Source organism: Lepidothrix coronata, unplaced genomic scaffold (genome assembly GCF_001604755.1).
Source record: "Lepidothrix coronata isolate B3197 unplaced genomic scaffold, Lepidothrix_coronata-1.0 Scaffold64, whole genome shotgun sequence".
In the NCBI taxonomy this organism is placed as follows: domain Eukaryota; kingdom Metazoa; phylum Chordata; class Aves; order Passeriformes; family Pipridae; genus Lepidothrix; species Lepidothrix coronata.
Window position 1 is genome coordinate 2,141,434 of NW_016690244.1, and position 23,165 is coordinate 2,164,598.

Here is a 23,165-nt window from a genome sequence, read left to right on the forward strand (position 1 = left end):
TTTTTTTATTTATTTGTTTGTTTGTTTTGTTTTTTGTTTGTTTGTTTTTTAGTTTTTTGTTGTTCTTTTACTAATCCTATTGACATATCTTTAATTTAAAAACTATGGCTAGAAAAAAAGTCATAAAAACACTGTACAGATTTTTAAAAATTTACTTCCTTTCAAATAGAATAGAATATAGACAGTCTCATTAATTATGTTGTATTTGGGAACTTTAAAACTTAGTTTCCAGAACTGGGAGATATATAGACAGAGGTAAAAATAAATTCTCATGCTTTTACTAGTTTATTTGGGTTTAGATCATTACCTGTGGCTTTAAAAAATCATAAAAGTCTATGGCTTTGATAATTTTTCTCCTACAGTGCATTTCCTGGTTCAAAATAATGCTCAGATGCATTATAGTTATCCCCCAATTGCATTTAAACATGCATTATTGTCTTAGATCCTCTCATGATCACCACCAAAAACATACTGTTGAAAGGAATTAGAAAATATACTTCACAAATTACCTAATCAGAAGGAAATTTCTAATATCATGTAAAGCTGATGTCCTTCTCTTTCCAGCAGGAGTGTTGAATACCTGTATCTTTCAATAGAAGTGTTTGAAGCATCCAAGATATTTATCTTTTATCCAGAATATTATATTTGGTCATATTTTTGTTCTATAAATTATGAAAAAAGCCCTAATATTAAAAAATGTATTTTAGAGTGCTCTTCTCCCAAGTTTACCTGGACTCCAATGACATTCTTTTATAGAAAACCTGTCCCCTAGAGGCTTTTAACATGTAACAATTCCGTTAGTGATATTTTTATTAAATAATAGTCTCAAGCAACATTTTGAAACATGTCTATCTCAGATGAGAAGAATAATTCCAAACACATTCTACAGCAGAGGAGTGCCACAGCTTTTTGAAGAAAAAGTAGATGGAATTTATTAGTGGGGACCTGAGAAAAGTATATTTTTATTGGGCCTCTGCCTAGATAAGGCTAATCTTTATGGATAAAACGAGAGAAAGTGTAATATCTGAATCGATGTGTGCAGACAGGTTCAACTCACGTGTAGGTGCCTGCCATAGACATTGCCACCTAAGTGGTTCATGTTGATCAGAATTTTAACTAAACTAAAACGAGGGTCTTGTTATGGCAAGTATCATACAATTTTAGTAATATATGTACTTGCGCTATGCCTCTGATTCTTCCCAGTCAGTCAGTGGGCTAATCATCTTGAAGAACACAATTTGAATGGGTTATTTCTAAAAAAGGAGTATTGTGGGCAAGTGTAAATTATAATTTGTACTTCAGTGGCCCTGTAATAGATGCCATCCTGATTAGTGAGTGGCTATCTGACCAACCGTGGCACGGCCGGGAGGGAAGTCTATCCCCACAGGCTCATACTGCAGGAAGCAGGCGAGGACTCAGGTGGGGCGGATGAGGGATGGATGCAGTTGTTACTCAGCAACACGTCTGAAGGGAACATGTATAGAGGGCTTTGTCTATTGTGCTGCCTTTTCAAACCGAGTCGATAATGCCAGTGTCGGTTTCAAGCGAAGCGTGTGCCAGATTACAGATAGCTGGCAATGGCATTTGAGAACCGCTAATTGTGAAACTTGAGAAGAAAATGTGCACATTCTTTTTCAGAGTGCTATTCGAATGATGGCCTTTTTATCCCAGAACACTGTGGGTTTCACTTTTATTCTCTTCCCTCATAAAATGCATGAAGTGCACTGAGTCTCTTTCACTTGGCAGCTTATATATTGCATTCTTTGCAAGGACTGCTTTGGCTTGTTAAAATGTACCCCATGTATTAAAATGAAATTGTCACTGCTGTGTGGTGCAACATAACATGGTTTGACACCAAGTGCCTGCAGCTACAGAAAACAGACTTTTATTGCATTTATTCTTTCAGAGACAAGAGTCTCTAAAGGTTCGATGCAGACATTCGCTTAGTTAAATCTGAATGAAGCCAAAGTGAACAGTCTAAGTCGCTGTCTTTGTGCTTGTAGAAATAGCCCAGCCCACATGATATGCAGTGATACAACATGGAAGGGGCAATTTTTAATTACTTCACTTGAAACAAAAGGATGAAAGACTTTGACTTCCTCAAAGGCTTAAAACAGGCAAGCAGGATCCTTAAATTATTTTTTTTCAGTGGTATGGGGTGGTCCTTCGAACTCTGGCAAAATTGTGTCCTGGGAGACAAACTGCTGCTGCTGTATGTGAGCCACTCTTTCCAAAAACCAAGTGCCATGAAACATGGTGGATAAATTCATTTAAACAAGATATAGACTGGAGAGAAGTAAGCAATATATGTGTCAGAGGAGTTATTTTATGGAGAGCACCTGGAGGTAACCACTGGTGTATTGAAGGAGCATAACACTATTTTTCTAAGAAATTATTAGCTTTACATTTCTCTCCTCTTTTCAAAGTTTCTGTACCCACTCTGTAGCAAAGTCAACCGTTCTCTGAACTAGTATGCAGTTAATTTACAAGACCTGAAAGAATGGTAATTTCCCAGATGTGGTATAACCATGATTTGGGATTTGACTAATAGCTTTGTATTCCTTATATTTCTTAAAAAATATGCGTACCAATTCACTCTTAATGCTTTAATGTCTCAATGCTGAAAGTTATCCTGAGGTTATATGAGATGAAGGGTAAGACATTTTCCTTGCCAGCATTACATGTAAATTATTATCTTCAGCCAGTATTTGGCTTCATGTTGTAATGGACATATATGCATTGCCTTTGGTTTTGCTATACAGTCTGTCTTTGCAGGTTGTTTTTTAACATTGTGATCCTCAATAATTGTTGTTTCATCCTCTGTGTTCTTCTCCAAATTCTGTAATTCATTTCTTTTATGCTGTTTGAAGTTATTTTGGGTATACAAGGAATCTACAAACACATCTTTTGCCTTTCCAAGCAGCACCTGAGAGCATAAAGACTCTCCTTGTTCAGGATGATTCCCCAGAGGGAAGAGGGGACTGTTCATTGACACTGTTGCAGCTCACACACAGCCAGGAGCGCAGCTGCAGACTGTGAGGGTGGCAGGTCCTCCTCCCAAGTCACACTGTATCATAATGAGCTCAACTCGTTTCTCCACAGAAATCAGCAAGAGCGGCTTTGAAGATTTCTCTCAGCATCTGTGCTTGTCCTTTTTTTCTCCTTTTGCTTTTTGTTTTTGCTGACTGAGTACTTTCATAATATTCTAGTAACACATATAGGCTCTACCCATATTCCACTCTCTTCTCTTTTCCAGAATGGAGTCTACAGAAAAATGTGAAGTAGTAATTCAACATTTTAATGGCAAATATCTGAAAACCCCACCTGGTCTACCAGGTAAGTCTAGCCATCATTGTGAAATTTAAAATTCACTGAAGAGTTTAGAATACAGAAATACTGAAATTTGTGTTGAGAGTGTCTTAAATTACTGCCCCTGCTAAAAGGACATATAACTTCTCTGGTTGAAGCCAATCATTTATGACCTGTAGCATCTTCTTTCTTGCCCAAGTTTGTATACTTCAAGCATTTGTGCCTGACAGCAGTAAATTTAAGAACATATAACATTAATGTTGTTGTTTAAATGTTTTAATATTAAATGTTGTTGGGGTTTTTTTCCCCAATTAGAGTAGAGGCCACATAATGCTGGTGCTTTTCTAACAAACTAGTAATATACTTAGATGAGCAACTATGTTATAGGTTATAAAATAGCCAGGATTTCAGGCTGTAGTAACTTTATATTCTTTACACTTACTGGTTAGTGTTGCTAAATATTATACTTTTTTATACCATTTGTACTTGCCATAACTTATTGAAATCTTAATGTTTTCTCATAATACCCGTAGAATACACTCATTGGTGTGTCTTTGCCACATTGAAAGTCAAGTTTCAGCCATTATTTTGTTTTTCAAATCTTCAGCTGTCATCTGTGTGTCCCTCAGCTGTGCAAAGTTTAGCGATCAGTTGCCTGATACTTAGTGCTTGACAAGACCTCCCCAAGGCCACAGATCTGCAAAGATATCTAATTTGGATTGTCTGAAGAGCTGCATCCAATGAGCAGGAAATACTTGCAAGAATTGTGTCCTAAGTTATTATCTCTTTCTCCCTCCCCCTCCCCAAACTTTCATTAAAATATTTCCTTTTTTGGTTACTTTCATTAAAGTCCTCCTTATTCATTGCCTAGTTCTTTGTGCAGAAGATGCACTAAATACTCTAATTAAAAAAGAGCCATCTGCACAGCTACTGTGTACATTAATTGAGTGCTGCAATGCACATATAAATTTTAGTCATATCACCTTCATGAAAGAATATAACGCTTTTAGTACATGCTGCAGGACTCCATTTTATGATTTTTTTTTTTTGAAAGTAGTCACTGACAATTTTTCTCAGCACCAACTAATGAATTACACCACCAACTTTGTGAAGGGAAACAGAATTGGGCTGCATAGAACAGTGGGCAAAGCAACATAGGCAGAGAACTTAGCATGCTATTCTGTATGCATACATTGAGTCCCAGTAGTAATCTGTTTAATATCATAGCAACACCCAATGGAAAGAGTGTGAATAGCAAGGAATTAGTAAGTCCAGCTTTGTCATGATAACCCTGCATGGTCACATTCCCAGTTGTCTCAGAGAGACATCATTAGATCCAGAAATAAAGTAGAATATTCTTACAGAGCCTGCTTGAGACAAAAAAGGCTACATGGTAAAGAATGAAAGCTAGAAATTGAAAATAAATTTTCTTTTTTCCTTCTTTTTTAATTTTTTAATTAATCGGGAATATACTGGGTATTCAACATGAACAGTGTGGAATATCAATATAGGAGTTTTGATAAGATAGCATGATTACTTACTTCTGTTCCAAGAGATACACTGAAATTGGATTTTAATGGCTATAATTTCTGATGCTTTCTTAAAGGACATTAATCAGCTCTTAGTTTCTTGAAGAAGGTGTCCATGTGGAAAGATTATCTACAAAGTTTCTCTTGTGATTATTTTTATCAGGTGGCATTTAGTTGCAAGGATTATTTGGGAAGTTACCATTTTAAGAGTTTTTATTTACCTTAGTACTGTTCAGACTCAGGTATAGCCTAAAGCATCTTGTGGCAAAGTCACTGAACCAGTAACTGAACTCACTCAACTATGCACTAGGTAAGATCCTATTTTGTACTTAAGTTTTGGGAGACAGATTTTGTAGCTCCAAACACAGAGCATTAGAAATTGTCATAGGGTATTTAATCCACATAAAATAGACTATTTGTGCCTCATTATTAGAGTAGGGCACTCTTTAAAACCATAATTATAAGATTTGTTGTATTCAACCCTTGCAGTTGAGGTGATTCAAAGGATCATATTAATTTACCTTTGATCCAGTGCAAAAGAATACTCACTCTTAGTTTCTTCTTCTTTACATAGATTCCTGTTAAGGCTTGTACTCGGTTTATACATCTGTGCTATGAACCTGTATTTAATACTCTCAGCAAAGATAGGAGTGTCTCGCTTTATTCCCCTCTTGGCAGTTGCTTATCTTCCTGTATGGAAGAGGAAGGAAAATCAAGTCTCCTAGTGTACTTGGAAAATCACAGTCAGAGTCTGAAAATGATACTCCCAGCATCTCAGTAATTGGCATAAAAAGAGAATCATCTCTAGTTATTGCTGTGACCTCTTTATGGATAGCAGTTAAAAATGAGGAGCTGGAGAACATTAGCAGAAGTATGTCACACTATCTGTTACTAACCTCTGCTTCTCAGAGACCTACTCTTGCTGAGAGAGGAAATGAATCAATCCTTTTAGGGTTAAATTACATTGATTTTGGATTTTCAGCTGGATTTCTTTCAGGTGTAGCAGTGAACTGAGAGGGGTTTGCATTTTTGTCCACATCTCCTCTCATCCAAGCTCTAGTGTTCTGGTTCAGGTTTGCCAGCTAATAGAAGGTTGCTTGAGGCCCATCAAGAAGGAAATCAGCCTGCTGCAGGCCATTTTGTACTGGCCTGAGGCAGTGGGATTGTGAATCAGACAAATCATTTCGGCAGCTCGCTTCCATCTGTGCTGTGTTCCCCAATTGGATTCCCCGAGTTGTGATTCTGGTGTTGTGTTACCCATACATCTTGTGGGATGTATGTTTGTAAGATTACCATGTTTACAGGATAAAATGCTCATGTGTTCCAGGGACAGTTTTGCCTGATTACCAAGTCATGATGGAAGAAGGACTGGAGTAGGTAGCTTTCACATGATGCTGAACAACCCGTCAGAAAGATTGGACACTATGGCTTTGGCTTTCTTGGCAGAATAAATTGTGGGCCGTGACTTAGTTATATCTGCCCAAAGAGTTATCTCAAACATTAATTTTGGATACAGAGCTCTTTTTCAACTCTTGGTTTTTTTTCTTGGCAAATGAGATGTAAATTTAGTTGGATATGTATTTTTTTTTTGTTGTTGGAAGTAAGAAAGAAGTTACAAGAGAGTAACTGTTGTGTATCTGGATGTTTGAGTCCAAGTACATCTAAGCTGATCCAACCCAACAGTACAGCAGGAAAGCAGTGTTGCATCTTCAAGAAAAGGAGGGTACACAGGACACTCTGGAGACTCTGTATTCTGCATGTTCCCAAGGCAAAAATACATTTATCCCTGTTTGATTTTCTAACTTCAATTACTGCCTGTTGTCTCTTAAAAATCACAGAACTGAGCACTTGCAGCTCCAAATCACTCTGCTTCAACTCAGTGATAATGTACGGGTTATTTTCTGACTCTTGAAATATTTTGCTCATCAGTTGTATAATTCCTAGGTAAATTGAGCAGTATCATGTCTGTGTTAGTGAATTATTCTCATTAAGGATCCTTCTCCATCTGACTCCTTGGCTTCATTCCATTCCAAAAGGAATTGTTCCACTGTCCTGCTTGCTCAACTAATAAGCATTTCATGATGTTCAGTCTTAGATGTACAGTACAAAGTAATTGGTTGGCCCATAAATAATTAGTTAATATCTTTGCATTTCTTTCAGACTGAGAAAGTACAGTTGTCTCCAGAAATCTGCAAAATCTCAGTGCCTGGCAGATTCCATGTGAACTTCATAAATATTCTGTGTAGCTTTGAGTGATTATTATTTTAGTGGGTTTTATTTGTGAGGTTTTTTTGTTTTCCCTTTACTAGCACTGCTTTTCTGAGATAAATAGACCAAGGCCTGCTGGGTATATTTTCTCCCTATAGAGAGTGCAGCCTTATGTGAAACTTATTGCATGGGCCCCACATTGCCACTCTGTAAGAGAAGTCAGCAAATTAATGCATCAGACTATGGCACTGTACGTCTCCATCAAGATGTGAAGAGCTCTACTAATGATGAGGGTAGCTTGCTCTCTCTTTCAGTGCTGCATCTATTTTCATTGGTGAATATGAAAATCCTGCTAATCTATGACATCTTGCAATCACTGAATTCAAGTAAAAATTCCTAGCTTGTCTGTCAGTAACAAATTGATTTCTCTTTGGATGGGCAAGCTTAGGGTATGATATTTACACAGAGCTTTTGTTCGTCTCCCAGTATCCTTGGATGTCTTTAGATAACTTCATTTTCTCTTTCTGAATAAGTGCAAAGATTTAACAAGTTCTTACTTTTCTCTCTGGAATTTCATGGGAACATGCCTCAATTGCAGTAATTATCCTCTGCCGATGCATCCATTATGCTCCCTCACAGCATTTTCTAGTCATTATAGTACTTCCTAAATTTCACTTGCTTTGTAAATACTTTGGGTTTTTAGAAGACATTAGGCCAGTTCCTATTTCAGGGAAAATTTAAAACAATTGAGACACATGAATGCTACAATACATGGTCAAGAATATTCTTCTCTAGGGGCTTTTGTTGCTAATTCTAATGCCAGATTAAAAAAGTATCTGATAAAAAGGAAGAAGAGGGAAGTACTATCCTTGTGTAGGTTAAGAAACCCACAAGTAACAAGTGATAGTGGCATTTTGATACTGACTTTTACTAGAGCAAAAACTCTTAAAGGGAAAGAAATTATCTGCAACAATACGGATGTATTTGCAAATACCTCATATCTTGCTTTAATCGTTAATGGCCATGCTTTATTTTTTTTTCTTGAAAGGGTCCTAAGCACTGCATTTTTATGGACTCATTTCACCAGAATGAATGGATATTTTCTGCCTCTCTACTTAGTTTAAATATTTCTCTTAAGTCATCTCTTAGATTCTTCCACCACAGAGACTAAATTCAAATAATTAATCTTTGCTTCAGAGAAGTAGAATTTGGAATACACTATTTAGAGCAGCATGTTTTCTAGGAGATTGTGGCTAAAATGGTCATGAGGAAACAGTATTCCATTTGAGGGTTAACTGTGAACTGGGTATTAACAACGTCTTCCACTGGTTTTCTCTTAGTGGATGACCTAATACTATTTAGTTTGTCATTAGTGAGGCTGTAAATTGTGGTTTTTTTGTGAATGAACTTAAAATGTTTTGTCTGATAACTTTTTTCCCCGTTTCTTGGTGTTTATCTTTTTATTTAATTATCTGTCTATATATATGCATAAAACTCTGAGAAAACTCTTCCAAATCTATATTCTTGGGGCACTGCCTAGCTGTCTGTATATATGTATATGTTTTTGCTGTTTTAAACAGCAGCCAAAACTCTAAACCTACAAACTCTAGGTATGGGTTTGTAGTTACCTTTAAACATTCGTTGAATGCTACAGAGAACCTAGAATAAAGAGTATTCTGCTAGGTTTGGTACTGGTAATACTCAGTGAAGCTAGTTATAGAAGGGGGTTGTCTATTACATATTGTTGTCCTCAAAAATTGTCTTTATTCAAACACCCCCAATTCTCTAGCTTGTATTCTCAGTTCCTTTCATGTATATGATGTTAGTTATCTGAATCTCTTATATTGTCTACCTTCTAAGAATTCAGGTTTGGTTTTTCATTGTTATCTGCTGGCTGCACTATATAAATTCTTCCCTCCTGTATCAGAAAATACGATCCATGTAAAGACTTTTTAAAAAAAACCCTGTTTAACAAATTTTCTATTTATTTGTCCTGTTTCCAATTACTGGCTGACATTTTTTATGGAATTGCTGTTATCTTTCACATTCTGTGCTCCATTGATGCACATGCTCAGCTCATTGTTAGGAGAAATTTCTTTCACATCGCAAACCCTCTGAACATTTTTTTAATGTCTGTTGGTTCCCAGTCTTCATCTTTGACAGACAGTTAAAATCTTTAACTCCTTCTGTCACTGTCCTGCTTGAGTCCTTGTGATGACCATAAGGCCAGTGTAACTGTTTGGTGCAGAATGGGATCTGTGGACCTATTGCCTGGGCTGTGTTGGATGTTAAGAGGTGCCTCAGTGTTATATACAGCTCTCAGAAGACAGTGTCCCTAGGGAAATAAGTTTTCATTTTTCAGACATCACATAATGGTTAAGATCACACAGACTTTGTAGAAGACGGTCATAAAGATGGACTTTCTAACCAAGAAACTACAGAATCGGTACTGAATTAGTGGAAAATATAAAACCTTTTTCTTAGAAAACAGTTCCCTGATTACATCTCTGAGGCTTTGGTTTGTGGCTCGTGCAGGCTTTCTGTGATGTGGCCAACCTCATTGCTGCTCCATGTTCTGCTCTCCCTTTTAGAGCCCGGCTGTCACACACTACCAGCTCAGGCTCCTGACTTTGCCCTCCTTACGGTACTTGGCCAAATCTCCTTTGTAGTTAATCCAGCCTGTACTGACTCTGCAGCAATAGATTTCCAATAGGTTGTGACTTTGACTGAAATCAAGTATTTCTTAGACTTGCAAAGTTTCTCTCCTTTAAAACATAGACTTCAAAAGTCTAATGATATTTGGTTTTCTTCATGGCATTCTTGAGAATTTCAAATGTTAAGTGTGTAATTTTGTATCACTGGACAAGACTGGTTTCTCTATCTTTAGCTCTTTTTTTTTTTTTTTTCATAAGAACTACGTTTATGTAACCTTCAGTTGTCCTTCCTGTGCTGACATTTGTGTAGATGCTTGTGGTTTCATAGCACACATTTCCATGTCATACTGCAAAGATCCATTCCAAATTTCCTAGATTTCTTGGATCTTGAAGTTTGTGTATAATTTATATTGTTTGAAGGCAAGGGATATTTTTCTACAAAAAAAAATAAATTTCCTATCTACTCAAGATTTTATCACATTTCCATTTAGTTCAAAAAAGACTCCCTTTGGTTAGGAGGATACAGAATTAGATGTTTACCCAATAAACCCCAATAGCTGGTATGTGCTTATTTCTTAGAGGAACGCAAGTTGAGCTAATTTGTGTTTCAGACATTATGTGTACCAGTGCTAAATCATGTAGTTTGAGCTCATGAGAGAAGTTGTGTGAGAGAAGACAGAGTGTTGACGTGTTCTAAAGCCTGCTTTTCCAGAAATATATAAACTTGTTGATGATGGGGGCAATCTCAAAGATCTGATATGTTACATATTTATGTTGTGTTTCATTTGAGCTTGTACTGGTCTGTAGGTTCTTTGGAAAAGAACCATATCTTTTTGTATTTTAAAAAAACATAGGATAGAATCCTGAGCTTTGTAATCTGACTGTATAATTAAGGAGGAAGTCTTTCACAGGGTTGGGGTTTTTTTATTACTTTGTAACTAGAAGTAATAAAAAATGCATAAGATCAGTTTGTGATGTCACAGAAATTCAGGTCATGGCGTATAAAGTAGCAGTACTGCAGTTTGGATTAAGATCTTTCACTTGGTTTATAAGAATGAAAGTTAGAGAACAATATGGCATATAAATGAGAAAAGATTATTCCTTGTTTCTTCCTGTCACAGTATCACCTGTCATATCTTTCCTAAGATTTCCAGAAGTCTGCAGCATAAACAGAGAACTGCATTCCTTTCTCATTCACAGTATCTACTGGCAATGAACTGTGCCGCAGTTTATCGAAATTAATTTTAATATATACCTTCTTTCTTTTAACTCAAAATGCATTTTTTGCTGTTAAGAGTAAATCCTCCAATTCAGAAAATCTATTCCATTCGTGTGTAATGTCGGATATATTTGCTTACGAACAAAAAAGTCTCTTCTATATGTTACTGCTGTATAACCGGCACAGCTGAGAGCGTGTGTACTGAATTCTGTCTTGCCTCATACATCAGCAGGAAAAGTGTCAACAAGTTTCTGGTCCAGGGACAGTGCTGTTCCTTGGATGCACTTGTAAAATCCAAGACAAGACAGACGAGTTGCACAGGTGTTATGGCAGGCAAAATTTATGAGCCAGAAAGACTCACAGCTTGAATTTCAGATTGTTTAGGTCTAAAGGGCTGGCAATTTAAAACAAAGCAAAACAAGCAAATAAAAATATGCAAATCAGAGCATGAAACAATGTGGAACATTGTAAAGTCGTTTATATATGATTCAAATTTCAGGGAGGAATTCTGCTTTTTCATCAGCTGTGGCCAGCAGTGGCACAACTCCTCCTGTTTCTTCCTCTCCTGCGTTACTTTATTGGTCCCTTCAGGACACTTTAAATGATGGAGTACATCTGCTTTGCAGACCGTACTGCTGCGGTATAGTGTTGTCACACCTGAGCCAACTAGTTTAAAACTCATTTAAAAAAGCAACTTGAGGAAGGCTAAGCACAGACTAACTGCTCGGGCTTGTAGTGTGTTATGCTCAATAATAATAATATCCAGCAAGTGTTTTACATGATTTTTTTTTTTTAGCTGAGGAAAATTATTCCCCTTTCAGACCTTTCATAGAAAAATTCTTCCTTTCTCCTCACTGTCTCTCTCACACTTTTCCACTTGATTTCACATTAAACACCTTTAAATTTGAAGCATAGTGAAGTTTATGTCAGAAGTATCAGTCTGAACGTTTGCCCTGTAAATTCCAACTAGCCTGAACTAAAATGTTTTGTTGAAGCTTAACAATGTACAAATGCATATTTTTTGACACACTCCTTTGGACATCCATATTTCAGCCAGAAGTGGAAGCCTCTGGGATAGGCCTTTGCAGATGTCCCAATAATTGATTTTTGTCCCCAATTGATTTTTCACATGTTTTGGAACACCACTGAAAATCAATAAACATCCAGGCAATGTCCCTTCAAGCACACTTGGGTGGCCATAAGCCTCATGGAGGATCTCAGGTAGGTTTGCCCCATCGGGGCTGGAACAGTAAAAATACGTTTTTACTGGCAGAGCTTGTAAAGAATTTGGTGGCTTGAAAGACAGGATATGTATCCCAACTACTGAGTAATTCTGTGAACAGAAGCCAGTCTGCAGGTGCTTGGTGTGTCCTTAAGTGTTTAGGGAAAAATTTGCTGCTGATGCCTTTAGGAATGACTGTGTAGTGAGAAAGGGAGCTCCACAAGAGAGGGAAGGCACACATAATGGGAAAATGTACTCAGGGTCTCTCCTCCCTTTCTAGTCTTGCCTTTCTGCCACCCTCCCTTTCTCCCTGTCCCTGCCACCAGAGGAGTATTGAGCACTGAGGACTCTCCTACAGACCTTCCCCCGAGCATGAAGTGGCATGAAGTGTCTGAAGTAGCGTGTGAAGATCTTTCCCTTTGTGATTCATCCAGACAAACTAAGATGAATGGTATCACAACAGCAGTTTCCATATGTTTTGAATACCAGAAGCCTCTTGCATAATTGAAGCCTCTCTCTTCCCTTTCCATATGTTTTGAATACCAGGAGGCTCTTGTGTACTTGAAGTCTCTATCTCCCCCTTCTCCTCCTCCAATGGTACTGCAAAACAGAGAAAAGCAATTCAGCCTGAAAGCACCGGGAAAGCAGGAGGAGGCTGACATTCTATTTGATTTTGGCTTTGTTTGTCACAATAACAATGTCATTATGCTGGTCAGCAGTCCTTAGCAGCTGTAAAAGCCCCATTTCTTAGCCATTTCTCTTAACCTTTCTTGTTTGAATGGCAGCATTTGATCACAAGATCATAGAAAGGTCTTTCGGGTTCAATTATAGGAACTTGAAAGAGGAGCAAAGCAGCCTACATTTTCCTAGGACTGCCTCACTCTCTATGATGTGCCTGCAATTTACCTTCTACAGTGTAAGAGACATCAAGAGGGAGGGGAAAGGCATGGATATCTGATTTTACATTTGTCCTTTTTGTTAAAGCTCATTAAAACAGCATTTTATAAAATGTAGCTTTTCCCCTACCACCCAGTCTATAATTCTCAAGTATATAATGTTTTCAGAATTGCTGCTGTTCAACAAAGAAAAAGAAACCAAAATATGAGATAGAAAAGGGGAAAGGAGTAATTTAACTTTTAGATTGCAGAGATATGGCATGAGAAAGTACTTTTCAAAGGCCAAGTTTGACAAGTCTTACTTCACATAAGACTTTTATATTACAAAAAATTCTAATTTTAACCACAAAAAAATCCCCAAAAAACAACTAACAAAACATATCCCAGTTATCATGAGTGGCTCTTCAGGCATAGTATTGTGTTACTGAATACAATTAGCATCTTTCTCACTTAGGTTACTGATTACACGGTGAATTCACTGATTCTGAGCCTTTTTGTCCTCTGGCTTTTTCCTTCCTTTCTCCTCTTCATTTTCTTTCTTCCTTTCCCCCTTCTTTTCCCCTCTTTGCTTCTTCACCTCTTCCCTCCATAACTTTGTGATCATATGTGAAGTTTTGTAGTTTAGAGATAGCACTACAAAAATTTGAAATATGTGTGCAAATTAAGAAAATACGACCCAGCAGCCTACTAACTGTATTCTTGTCTGGATTTCCCCCTCTCACCCACTGTAACAGCACCATGAATGAGCACCTGCCCTTCAAAGTGCTGTCCTTCAAGGAATTCTCCATCAAAGGAGTTTTACATTACAACGTAATGAAAGCCTCAGCATTTGGGATTTTCAAAAGAAGGCTGGTAGCATAGCAGTAAATATATTGTGAGAGTCTGTATTTCACTGATGTAGGAGTTGATGTCATTGGTTATTTTCATTTTTAATTTATCTGATTTCAGACTAGTCCCAAGGGTGGCTCTAATAGAAACCAGGCAAAAGTGAGCTGAATTCTTTAAAAGCAGAGAATATTCTTCTTCAATGTGAGCAGCAGCACCAAGAAACTTACCTTAGCCTTAGGAGGCTGTAATTTCAACAGGCATGGTGTGTGGTGGATACAAGGTTAGGCTGAGTAGTTCATTTTCCATATGAGTTATTTTTATTTCAGCATATTGCATATAATGTAAGAAGGAATAGTCATTAAAAATCTTAAATGCAATTTTTTGTGATTGAGATGTTGGTAGGCGGTTTTTCATTTATATATGTTTTGCCTGCCTGTAATTTCAACCAAATATAGTCCTTTCATGCATCCCATGATGTGGCTTGCTGGTTTTAGCCTTGTATACTAGAAGTTTCCTGCGAAATGGAATTTGATTTTGGTGCTAAGAAAATAAAAGATGTAGATGGGACAGTAATAGTTCAAGATGGAAGGTATTGAAGATACAGGAGTTGGAGTGTCTCTGAAATTTAATTTTAAAGCTTTTTTTTCCCCCAAGACATTGCTTGTTTGCTGGCTTTGAAAAAGTAAAAAATGTTCAGCACCCCTACAAATGTACATAAGGAGAGGTCTGTCTCAAGATTCTGCTGTACTGATCATTTGGTGTGATCACTGATTCCAAAAGCTTTTTCTGGATGCCAGAGTAGTGACATAAAGGAGGCTTATTCTGTAAGTGGCCTCCATACTACTCCTACAGTATCTGTTCCTTATTTAACATTTTTGGCATTTTTTGAAATAGTTTGAGTGAGAAGTAAGTTAGTCCCATTAATTTGCATGGATACTTAAGTATTGAAGTCTTTTAGGCTTAATTTGCACTATTGACCATTAATCAACATTAATATAATCAAGTATATGAAAATTAATAGATGAAACCAGACTGTCAGACCTGGGAAATAAAGCTGTTCCTTTATCCAGCAACAACAACTCGGAAGCTGAAAGTTTCTATTTGTCCCACAAGAAAGATCAACTCAGGATCAGGAAAAAGATCCACCCTTCCTTTAAGGCGAGAGTTTCAAAAAGATGCTAATTGTATTGATTTTGATAGTGGTTTTTGTTCAACAGATGTTCTTCTAGGAAATACATGAGGACCACCAACATACTTCAAACAGACCTCCAAAAAAGAGCAGTCACCACATAATGGTTTTCAGTCACCACTGACAGGTCTGAATCAATGGCTAATTTGTTATCTAATTACCATTTCTCATGCATCAGATCCTGTACCTAACAGTGAACATGAAAACCTTTCTGCCTGATTGCTGCACATTGTCTAATAACAAACACAAACTTAATTCTATTTATTTTCATGTTTCTGACCCTCTGCAGGGGAAAAGTAATACAGACAGAGACTACAGGTGACTGCTGTGCAAGATTGAGGTTGTAATTAGGCCTTTTTCCAGGAACACAACCATTCCCAAGCAGTCCAGTCTCGATCTGAAACCTGTAATAGTGCCCTAAGGAGGTATCGTGAAAGGCTTTAGCCAGCACAAGTACACTTAATAAAATGAAATGTAGCTGTCGGAACTTACAAACACTAGTTAAGAAATGAGAGTAACTCAGTTATCTAACCCAGCTGATGGATTACGGATAGGGGTCTATCAACGATCTATGTACACCATCTAAGAGGGATGTGGCAGGGAAAGGTCAGTCAGGGGAAGAGACAATACCAAGTTCGTTAGGATGTCAGTCCTTCTACTGGACCTATGAGTCGAGAGCCCTTCATTAGGTACCACAGGGCAAACTCCACAGAGCATGCTTTCTGTGAGGGAGCTGCAGCTGTTAGAAATACCGTATGTTTGGTCTTTGTTTTAATCCTCATTTTGTTACTTTATTAGTGTTTCTTAAACTGCTACTTTCTTGGTAAGAACCAGCTTAACCTGCACAAGCAGCTACTTGGAGAAGAGCTGCATCTCACTTTCCTTGCTGCTGAGCACTTTGCGGGGAGCATCTCGGTTAATAACATGGTTGTCCATCACTCCTTGTTTTTCCCAGCAGGCTTAGCGCAGTGTGTCTTCCCTGCAGCTAGCATTGCCTTGCTGTCACCATCTCTTTTATGCCAACATTTCAAAAATTTCCTCCATGGATTTTGAGCAGTCTCAGCTGTACTGAACTTCTTGTAAATACAATCCTGCATCTACATGTCCTGTGCCTGCAGCACTAGATGAGACACCGTCTGCATCTTGTCACTTACCCGCTCCTGAAGGAAGGGTTTTGCTGGATGATGACACAGCACAGATTCCTCCACTCCTTGTAGGCCGGCTGGGCGCCAATGACTTTGACCTAGAGCCTGTCTGTTGCTGTACTTTTCTCAATGCAGAGTCAAAATTGCTTAATGTTTTAGCCTGTGACAGATTAGACAGGAGGAACCTCGTGTTGTCCGATAACCTCCTTTGATAAGAAATTAGTAGCTTTGGAGCTAAATCCGTATGACAGCTACTCATTTTGCTTTGCCTATTTTGCTTAGGCTTTTTGAGCTCTGACACATCTGAAATATGTTGACTTGAATGTGCCTTTCACTGTTGGTTTTTGTAGATGAAGATACAAACAAAAACTGGGAAAATTTGAGTAGTGGTCCCACCTGTCATACCAGAATTGTTGACAATCTCATTTTCCGTCAAAGCTGATTCTCATAGGACTTTGTGTATGTGTACAAATATATGTTTTGTTGGGTTTTTTTCCCCCTGAAATCATATTGATAACCTTGATTGAGGAAGGTTTCTTTAGCACATACTTAAATAATCCTTACTTAAATTTTGAAAACATGCGTGATTGTTTTTTTTACATAAACAGCGGTGGTCTCCCAAGTCTGAAACTTCTACACAAAGAGTAAAAGAGGAACTGGATGAAAGAGCAAAGTTCATTTTCTAACATCTGCCAAGGTTTTGAAGAATGATTTGTATCTTTTTCATTAAGTCAAATGAAAGTTAATAATTTTGGATAGATCAAAATCAGTTTACCTGGGTTGGTTGAGCAAGCTAAGAACTCCTCCGAATCACCCAATTTTTAGAGGCATATTGACATCCAGTTACATTAGAAGTAGTTCTTTTCTTTTTACACTTTGAAGTTTTTGAACATTTTTCTTTGTTCAATATGCATATCTATTTCCATTCCATTCAACATCCCTAATATTTGACCGTATTACAAACAAATTAACTCACAGAATAATATAGAGAAAAATCTTTGGCCATTCTTTGGCAGGGAAGGTAAGAGCAAAGAAGGGAAGATAGCATGTAAGAAGTCTGGAGTGCTAAGAATAATTAATGCATAGCTTTTTCATGCATATTATTAGTAGTGGATCTCAAAGAAATCTGGTTTTTACTCCTACATCTTAGTTCAAGCTCATTCACTCTTCTAAAAATAAGATTGTGTTCAGTTTTATGGGTTTGATGAATTTTCTTTTGGTTTTAATGATTATAAATCTGTTTTTCTAGCTGATCAATTTTAAGGAATTAAGTTTCCTGATATTTTACCATTGTGTGCTGATTTTTGAGACCACTGCTGCCTGCATCTTCCATCTGGATACTGCTTTAATTTGTTGGCATGTGCTTTTGTGCTGAAATACCTCTCTCTTGGAATTGAATCTCAGCTGAGCTGGATGGAGAATTGAGCTATGAATGTTAACATTCACTTGCCTCAGTTCATTTTTATGGGCTTCTGCAATTGAACTTAGCTCTTGGAACAGGACTTGTGTTCCTTTGAAGAGGATATCCTTTTGCTCTTGTGGCACTTGAAAGGTCTGTCCCTAATATATGCCAAAACCAAAATAACAATTCCTTAGGTATTTCCTGTTTTCTCTTGTTAAGTATTCAAAAGCATCTATCAGCTTAAAACAGTTCCTCCTCTTCCGTGCTAGCTCTTTAGAGTTGCGTCAGTCTTAAAAACAGCCTGTTCTCAGCACATTCCCTTGAATTTGACATCCTGATATATTTTTCTTTTACTATTTGGTCTTCAATTTCATCATTTTTGCTGTGTATTGAAGTTTTTTTCGCTGCTTGTTGCCTGCTTGGAAATCTCAAAGGTCTATTCCAGACAAAAAGACAGTCTTTAAGATGCTCAGTCTCTTCCTTTGCCAAAATTAGAAACATGCTTAAGGCTTTTGTCAGATTCTGGTTTTAATTTCCTAGTTAAAGGACTTCCCCTCCTTTTTTTCCTAATACCTTTTTTTTTTTTTTTAATCCTTATTTGCCTTAAAATTTGTTACTTGTTTCCATGCGCAGTGAGATGACAGTTCTGAGAATGTCTTTGGGCATATGAGCTCATGTGAAGAGGATGCTGGGGAATAGCCACTTAATGGCATCATCACTGCTTTCCCATGGCTCTTACTGCTTGGTTGAGAGAAAAGATTCTAATCTACTCTATTTTTATTCTTTGTTATGCTTATTGTTTTTTTTCACTGTATAAAAATAAAAAGGGGCAAGTTTGGAATCTCTGAGCCCTACATTGTCAGCAGTGCCATATTAGCAGCCCACAGAAACCATTTTTCCTCCTGAGACTCTAACTACTTGTCAGAGTTCAATACTTTTTGAGCAGGTTCCCTCAGATATTTCACACGAGAAGAGTTCAGTTTTCTAATACTATATTTGTTTAAAGATATTTGACATTATGTGGGACTGTGATTTAGAACAGCAATACAGCAATAAGCTGAAACTACAACACAAGCCTGATATAGCAATTGTTATCTACAGCAGAATCATAATAGAATCATGATTCCTAGGACCAGTCTCTATATGCTTCTCCATCATGATGCTGAGCATTCCCAGTCACCACAAATGAACATGTGGCTTGAAGACAGCTCAAACCTATTGCTTTTTTTCCCCTAGTTTCTTTTATTAGTTGCCGACATGTTATAGTTTAGATGGGCCTGAAATCTCTAGACACTTCCTCCATGCTAGTCTGGCTGGTTCAGGAGGACATTCACAACTTTTGGATGAACTCAAGGAACTCCATTTACACAAACAGGTGATCCACTCAGTAGTACTGTTTATCTAAAATAAAGGCCTCTTTACCTTGGGGGTGTCCATTGTATTGAGTTCAGTTCAGTTTTCTTTACAAGCCTGTGGTCACCCTGTATATTCTTCACCAAACTTCATGATCACACACCTCACCTCTGCCGTTCTTCCCTTACAAGGAGGATGAGCTGTTGCCAGTGATTTTCTACCCCCATCTCAGACCAGTAATAGTGATCATTGACACTGCACAGTGAATTCAATCCATTCATCACATGAATGACCTGCCATTTTAGTGGTCCCACGGTGAGGATGGGAACATAGGCCTATAGGGAATTCTGATAAGACCACTTCCCTGAGTTCATTTCTGTCTCTTTGCTTCATGGGGTCCACCCCATCATCATTTACACGAGCATTGATGGTGACTCATGTGACAAAGGTGTTGTCTCGAATGTCCCTTTCCTTAATCTGCTGCCTATTCTTGTCAAGCAAAGTGTTCCAGTCCACATCGCAGTGAAGTGCCTCTTTGGCATGCCACCCAAAGGACAGCAGCCTATGCTTGACTCGATCTTGTTTGTTTTGGGTGTCCTTGGAGACATGGAGCATCAGAAGACTGCTCTGATGGTCACTGAGATGTTTGCACCTGCATGTGGCCACCAAAGCAACCTTTGATAGCATGAGTCACCTCACTGCCTTACTTCCTGACTCCTATAGAAACACAGGGCCCTCTTGCTGGCCCACAACTCTCCAACCTCCTTGTCCTTGTAGCACCAAGGAAACTTGGCAGCTGCCAGTTGTGACCAATAGACTGTAGCCTATCCAACAGGTCTGAGGTAGTAGGATTGTTTAATGTTTTAATACCAAATTTAGGTCTTTGGAGATATTTGATGTTTCATGGAATTTTGATTTGGAAGACTCATACAGAAGTATGTGGAAATTACAACATGAAGGTGACCCAGCAATTGTAATACACAATACTGAATCACAATACAAACCTGATTCCAAATGCCAGTGTTTGTATGCCCCACCATCCCATTAGAGAAGTCCCAACACACTGAATAAAAAGCATCCTGGAAATGTTTAGGTGGCCTGCATAGTGAGGCAATCTTACAATTTGTTTCCTAATAGTTTGCATTCTGCTACTTATTTTGTAAGAATGAATGTTGTAATTTTTTTCCCCTATGCTAAGTCATGGGTCTCATTCTAGCCACTACTTGTGAAGGAAAAATCATTGTATTTCATTAAAATCCAATTCTGAAATTGTTGGGGGGAAGAGGAGCGTCTGCAAAATGCCAGGAGTTATTTGGAGATTCGGAGTCAAGGACTCTAGGGTAATTGTGCGTGACATTTCGGATCTGAGATCTGTCTGCTTCAGGAAGGGGGACAGCTCACTTGAAACATTTACCAGGATCAAGGTTTTTTCTGGCTCCATCAGGAGTTTAAATGGCAATTCAGTCAGATGAATCTTGTGCCATCAGCATGTGGATGCCAGCTCAGCCATGCAGGGACAGGGTGGCTTTGTGTGCACTGGTGGGAGGTTACACCAGCATGTAAGGCTGCATGTGATTAATAGAGTATAAAATACTATATGTACTGTTGATTTTTTAGGCATTATGACTGAAGTGAGGCAAAATCAAAACCACTAAAGTTAATTTTCAATTTTCCATGCTAAAAAACGTGAGAGGGGAAGCAGCCTGGATAAGATGTGGGTAATGCAAACCATATATACATGAAGCTGTCCTAACCTTTGATATACTTGTAGACGGTTTCTGTAGAGAGCAGGAGCAGCTTTTAAGAAGCAGCAGCCAAAATGCGGAGAGCAGTGGGCATTGTGCATCCCATTTTCTGTGCCATGGTTGTGGAGCCAGGGGTGTCTGATGAAATCTCATAATGAAACATGTAAATGCTTTGAGCAGTTGAACACAGTTCAACAAAGCAGAGCTGAACTAATGTGAGCTGCCTGTTTGCCAGTAAACAGATAATTACACTCTCTTGTTTAATTGAAGTTTCATGAAAGTAAAACAGATTTTGGTAACGTCCACCATAAAAATGTATCGTATTTGTGGATCCTGTATATAGGGTATCATGATATAGGGAAGAGAGGGGGTGTCTATCAGATTTGCAGATAAGGCTTGAGGTTAAATTGTTGCAAAAATAATACAATTTCCACATACTGTGCAACGTAGACATTTTTACCCAGAAGGTTTCCCATTGCTGCTGCTTTTATCGGTAGTGATCTCTTAATAGATGGATTAGAGTTGGGAAACATTATTAGGCCACAAAAAGTTCTTTTGTTTTTGCAGAACAACCTTGCAGCTGTATCATTCATACGTATTTAGTTTGCATTTCTTGGCTACCAGCCATTCTAAATGGTAAAGAGCATAGTACAGGACAATGTGAGTTTTTTTGGTTTTATTTTAAAAAGAAAAATCAAAGAATCTTTCTGATTCATGTTCCTTCTCACGAGGCTATCATTTCAAAGGCTCGGCATGCAAGTTATGTCATCATAACCTCCTCTGGTCTTCTTTATTTGCCTCATGAACAATTTTCTCATGGAGGAGGGGCTGGATATTCTCAAGAATATTCTTATTCTTTGAAAATAGTAAGAATTTTCTGATTCCCTGAGGTGCTGTGGGCAAGATTAATAATTCCAGTTTGTTGCTTCATTCACAGTCACTTTCCATTGGGCATTACAACTTCACTCTTATTTACAATTTGGGATTTGACCTCAGCTTGGGAAATCAAAAGCTTAGTACTTGATTTTTCTTTATAGGCTGTACAGACTGCAGTGAGGAATCAAGCAGGCATATGTGACTCCCTCATAGCTCTTGCCAATGAAAGCTGAAGAGCCTAGGCAGAGAATCTCTTGTCTAGTTTTCAGATGTCCTTTTTGTTTAGATACCTAAGTTTAATACCCGAAGGTAGTTTTCAAAGGTAAATATCCCTGAAAACTTCAGTGCTTAACAGAAATCTCAGAAAATCATGCTCTAGATAAGAAAAGAGACACTTTTAAGAACAGAAATATGAGATGAAGAGAATTCTCATAATTCTCTAATTCTTTCAGTTGGAAAGAAGACAATTAACTGTTAGTGAAGTTTCTATAATTATTACTGTCTCTATTTAGTATAGGTAAAAGCAGTGGTCCAGATTTTTTTTTGAGCAGTGGACAGCCTTGGTCTTCTATCAGCCTTTAGAAGTTTTTGAAACTTATCATCTCACTGCCTTTTAAATTAGAAACGCTGTCCTGTAAGTTTGCTGTGAAGACTTTCTTCTCTGATCTCATTAGTCCATAAGAGGTGTTATACTATGGTTTTAAAAACACACTGTCTCTAAGACATTCCTAAAATATCTAGATTATTTTAATGGTTGTTCATAGGATCCTGATTTGGATGCTAGTAGCATATTTTCTGTAATAAAACCCCATCCTTGTAAGGAAGCAATCCATCCCACAAGTCAATTTTAAAGTTTCTTGTTCACTTTAAATATTTCATTACATTAATTTTTCAAAACAACAAAACAAACATTCATCAAGTGAAACTAAGCATGTCACCCTTGAATCTGTACATCTGTTGCTCTCCTACTGCTTTTCTGCATAATTCATTTTAATATATTTAAAGTGTACATCTCATTAAAATTCCTTACGCACATTTATATACACAATTCGTATTTAAAAAGGAAAAAAGGTGGGAAAGAGTTTTATGGCAAGGAGGTTCATTAGCATGGCTGTTTCTCTTTTTTTCCTTAGTTTTTTACCTGTTGAATATACACCTGTAGACTGCCTTTAGCCACCCACCTCAGCATACAGTGTCATCTGTCTCTCTGAGTCTCTCTAAGTATGACTCATCTCTTTAGTGCCATGAGAAATTTCCTCCAGGATATTTTCTCTTGCTCCTGATGTCTTTGCTTCTCTTTATGTGCATACATCCTCTTCTGTTCATCCTCTTTTCATCATGTCGCATAATTTGTCTACACAATGTGTTCTGTGCATCAGCCCTGCTATCAGCCAAGAGAATATCCATCATTTGCTCAGATGCCCTAAAGAGTTCTTGTGGGCTGGCTGGAGTGCTGGAAAGGATTTTGATTATCATATTTTATATGTTCATGGTTTCTTTTCCTCTATCAGTACTTTCAACCATTGCACTGTTTGATTTGGTTTCATTTATTTTAGCATTGTGGAGTTGCTTGTATTTCTTACACCGAAT

General features: G+C 37.7%; 1 protein-coding gene across 5 annotated transcripts in view; it reads left to right on the top strand.

Annotated features, from left to right (window-relative positions):
- RBMS3 (RNA binding motif single stranded interacting protein 3) overlaps positions 1–23,165 on the top strand; it is a 711,089-nt gene that overhangs the window by 563,266 nt on the left and 124,658 nt on the right. For all 5 annotated transcript variants that reach the window (XM_017817961.1, XM_017817959.1, XM_017817960.1 and 2 more), the window contains one exon: positions 3,257–3,336. In XM_017817961.1, coding sequence (XP_017673450.1) covers positions 3,257–3,336 — 80 coding nt within the window. The remainder of the gene's footprint in view (positions 1–3,256; positions 3,337–23,165) is intronic.